This window comes from Morone saxatilis, unplaced genomic scaffold (assembly GCF_004916995.1).
Source record: "Morone saxatilis isolate NCDOM2014 unplaced genomic scaffold, NCSU_SB_2.0 Contig24, whole genome shotgun sequence".
NCBI classification, from domain to species: domain Eukaryota; kingdom Metazoa; phylum Chordata; class Actinopteri; family Moronidae; genus Morone; species Morone saxatilis.
The window spans coordinates 10,681,993-10,685,092 of NW_023339807.1; the positions used below are offsets into that span (position 1 = coordinate 10,681,993).

Sequence of the window (3,100 nt, forward strand, 5' to 3'; positions counted from 1 at the left end):
CATTTGGGCAAATAATTATGACTCACAGCTTAGACTGCACCATAATTAACAAATATATATCCCCCCTCTCTGCAAGGCGTCCTGGTCTCTGTGGAAAGAGCCTCACAGATGACCTTCATAATATCTGCAACACACACATAGCCTACTAATTCATCAGTTTTAAAATACGATTTGGGCAACCTCACATCTAAACGCTGAGGAAGCAGGAGATGTCTTCTTATCATATATTTCTATTCACAACTTTACTTTAGTTACCACAGAGCATCAAAAGCGATTTCAGTCTTTGAATAACCTAATCAAACACTTTATTGTTGTCCGTCACCCAGAGTCCCCATCAAACACTCATTTTAAGTAGCCTACAGCCGGGGCACATATCCTCTTTGTCAACTCATGTAGCGCCAAGCTCGAGAATCTGCATAACACCGGAAATACGTGACATTTTTTTCAAGTCTTTTTTTTTTTTTTTTGTTACATTATAATGACCTTAGCTAAATGTTCCCAAGTAAATATCATGTTCACTCACGCTTCAGTTTATTTGTTTTAAAAATAAAAGCACAAGATACTTTTGAAAAAGAGGACACAAATTAAAAAAAAAGTATGAGAATTAGCCCTATTGTAATTAAACGTTGCCTTTTATAGTTGAAGGTCTTTAAGTTGACTGTATAACAAGCTTCTCCCTACAGACAGTACATTACCTGTATGCTGTAGGCTAAAATAGTCTAAACCCTTATTTTGCGCGTTCGCCAACTCGGCTTTTATTTTGGGAAGCAGTGACCGGAAGAGCTCTGAATCTGTCTCTGTCAGATTTCACTGGTACTGAGGCCGAAGAGGAGGAGGAGGAGGAGGGAGTCTATCATACTGTGGACTGGTTTGACTTGTCACGGGGCATTTCCGTCAAACAATGTATTCTAGTCACAGAAAATAGTAAGCAGTTAGTTAAAAAAAAAAGAAGGAAAAAGATAAGCGGGAACATTGAGGCGTCGCCAGAGGAAAATACGTAGGATGGGCGAGCGCGCAGACACTGCGTTTAACACCACTGGATCCAAGTGGCTGCTGCCTGTCAGTGAGATCTTGGGCTTTCCTCTTGATCAGGTAGGAGTATCTGACCGTGAAACAACTTAAAGTCATAAATAGTGCTCTGTGTAATGGATATATATCCTGTTCATTAACTTTGTGCCACTTGTTGGAGAGAAATGCGGTGAGTTCCCAACAGTCACCGACGCCCACACCGCAGTTCCTAATGGTAGAGATGAGAGGATTTCTATGTTTTCTCTCCAAAAATGGCACTAGCAACTGAAGACTTGCAGGCCAAAGTTCAAAAGTTAGATTCTTTAACATTTATAATTTGATAAGTCTTCTTCACCTATATCACAGGTAAACTATACATCCTTGTAGAATTGATAATACCACTGAGGATGATGAAGCAAGTGGGGGGAAACTCATTAGGCTATAAAGTTGCATCAGGTTGCAGCATGATAATAATAGGAGTACCGAAAAAACAGGACATGTAGATGAATATTATTTGAGCATCCTAATCTCTGTGTCTCCCACACAGGTGAATTTTTTGGCGTGTCAGCTGTTTGCCCTGGCTGCTGCCTTCTGGTTTCGTCTCTACCTCAGTCCTAGCCATGCCAATCCCCTGGTCAGGCACGCTGTGGCCACTCTCCTCGGCATTGCCTTTCTCATCTTCTGCTTTGGATGGTACAGTATGATACTGACACATTCGACTTCTCTCATATGATGCTGCACCTCTCCCTTAACACGCATGTCAGTAACACGCCTTGATTACCAACATGTTTTTGAGTGAACATATGTGATAGTTAACTATCTTTAGTAGTTGACCATTGAGTTCTCAACTATAAACTGTCTACTTTTCCGACAAGTAGACAGCATTCAGGGTCCAGCCCTGAATGTTAGCAACGCCACAGGCTTTTAATTATAGGGAGACAATGAGGCTGTAGACAATAAGAGTGCACAGAATGGAGACAGACAGGTGAAATGTTTGTTGTGGAATTTGACCCATAAGTAAAATGATTTAGGGCAAACATGTCTAGGCTGCTCTGACACACACACACTGTATCATATCTCAGGCATACAGCCCACTTAATTTTAGATTTAAAAAAACACTGTATTATTCAAATATTAATCTGATAGTGTGTGTTCTTTTATACAGGTACTCAGCTCACATCCTGACAGTGGTGCTTGCAAGCTACTTGATCATCATCAATGCTGACATCAACAATGTACACAAGTAAGTGTTGGTCTACTTCAAAGGGAAATCCACATTAAAGTCTGGAATAAAGCTACGTTACAAAGACAAAATGTTGGATTCTAAAATGGATTACAGCTGTAGCTTTTTGCATTTGAACATATCCATACATTCTTTAACACTGTATGCAATAAATCAATGCAACACGTCCAGAAAGGAAAATTGTGAGCAAATGTTACTATATACTTAGGCCATTTGTAAGTGTCTGGTAGTCTGGTTGGTTTAGTTATAGACAAACAAAATCCTATTGTATTTCAATCAATAAGTTGCCACAAGTCGTATTTCTAGACCGGGCTGCATGTCTGTCATCCAACTGCATGATGACAGAACTGCTACAACAGCAGCATCTTATTTCCATTATATCGGTGCAGTAGTTACTGTTGTCTCCTGGTAAAACTTGTCCGACAAGCTCAGCCCAGAAACTATTCACGTCATAGGCACTTGTTTTGTGGAGTGGGCAGATTGCTTCGTCAACATGAGGGCAATGATACTGATAATGTGTATGTTGTAAAGCAGTTCTTGACGTTGAAATTTGAAACATTTCTTGCTGCTCACGCCTTTTAAATCTGCCCATTCATTTACTCCCTCCCACACATTCCAGCACACTCTGCAGTGCAGTGCACCCTGCCCCATTATCTTTCTGTTAAAGTGTAGTCCTTACTAAAATACTGTTGTTCAAAGAAACCAACGTAAAACACGTTAGTTAAAAGGCAGCCTGACATGCCAGCCAGACCAGTCTGTTAGATCAGTGGGGACAGTTAGACTGTGTGTGTGTGTGTGTGCGTGTGTGTGTGTGTGTGTTTTTATATACCTATTTATCTCTTTGCAGCC

At 40.5% G+C, this 3,100-nt stretch overlaps 1 protein-coding gene across 1 annotated transcript in view; it reads left to right on the top strand.

Moving 5' to 3' along the window:
* Window positions 1–804: 804 nt before the first annotated feature.
* The window catches only part of mboat1 (membrane bound O-acyltransferase domain containing 1), a 13,222-nt gene continuing 10,926 nt past the window's right edge, over window positions 805–3,100 (top strand). Inside the window, exons 1-3 of the mRNA XM_035672337.1 lie at window positions 805–1,092; window positions 1,556–1,701; window positions 2,174–2,251. Coding sequence (XP_035528230.1) covers window positions 1,003–1,092; window positions 1,556–1,701; window positions 2,174–2,251 — 314 coding nt within the window. The 5' untranslated portion in view covers window positions 805–1,002. The remainder of the gene's footprint in view (window positions 1,093–1,555; window positions 1,702–2,173; window positions 2,252–3,100) is intronic.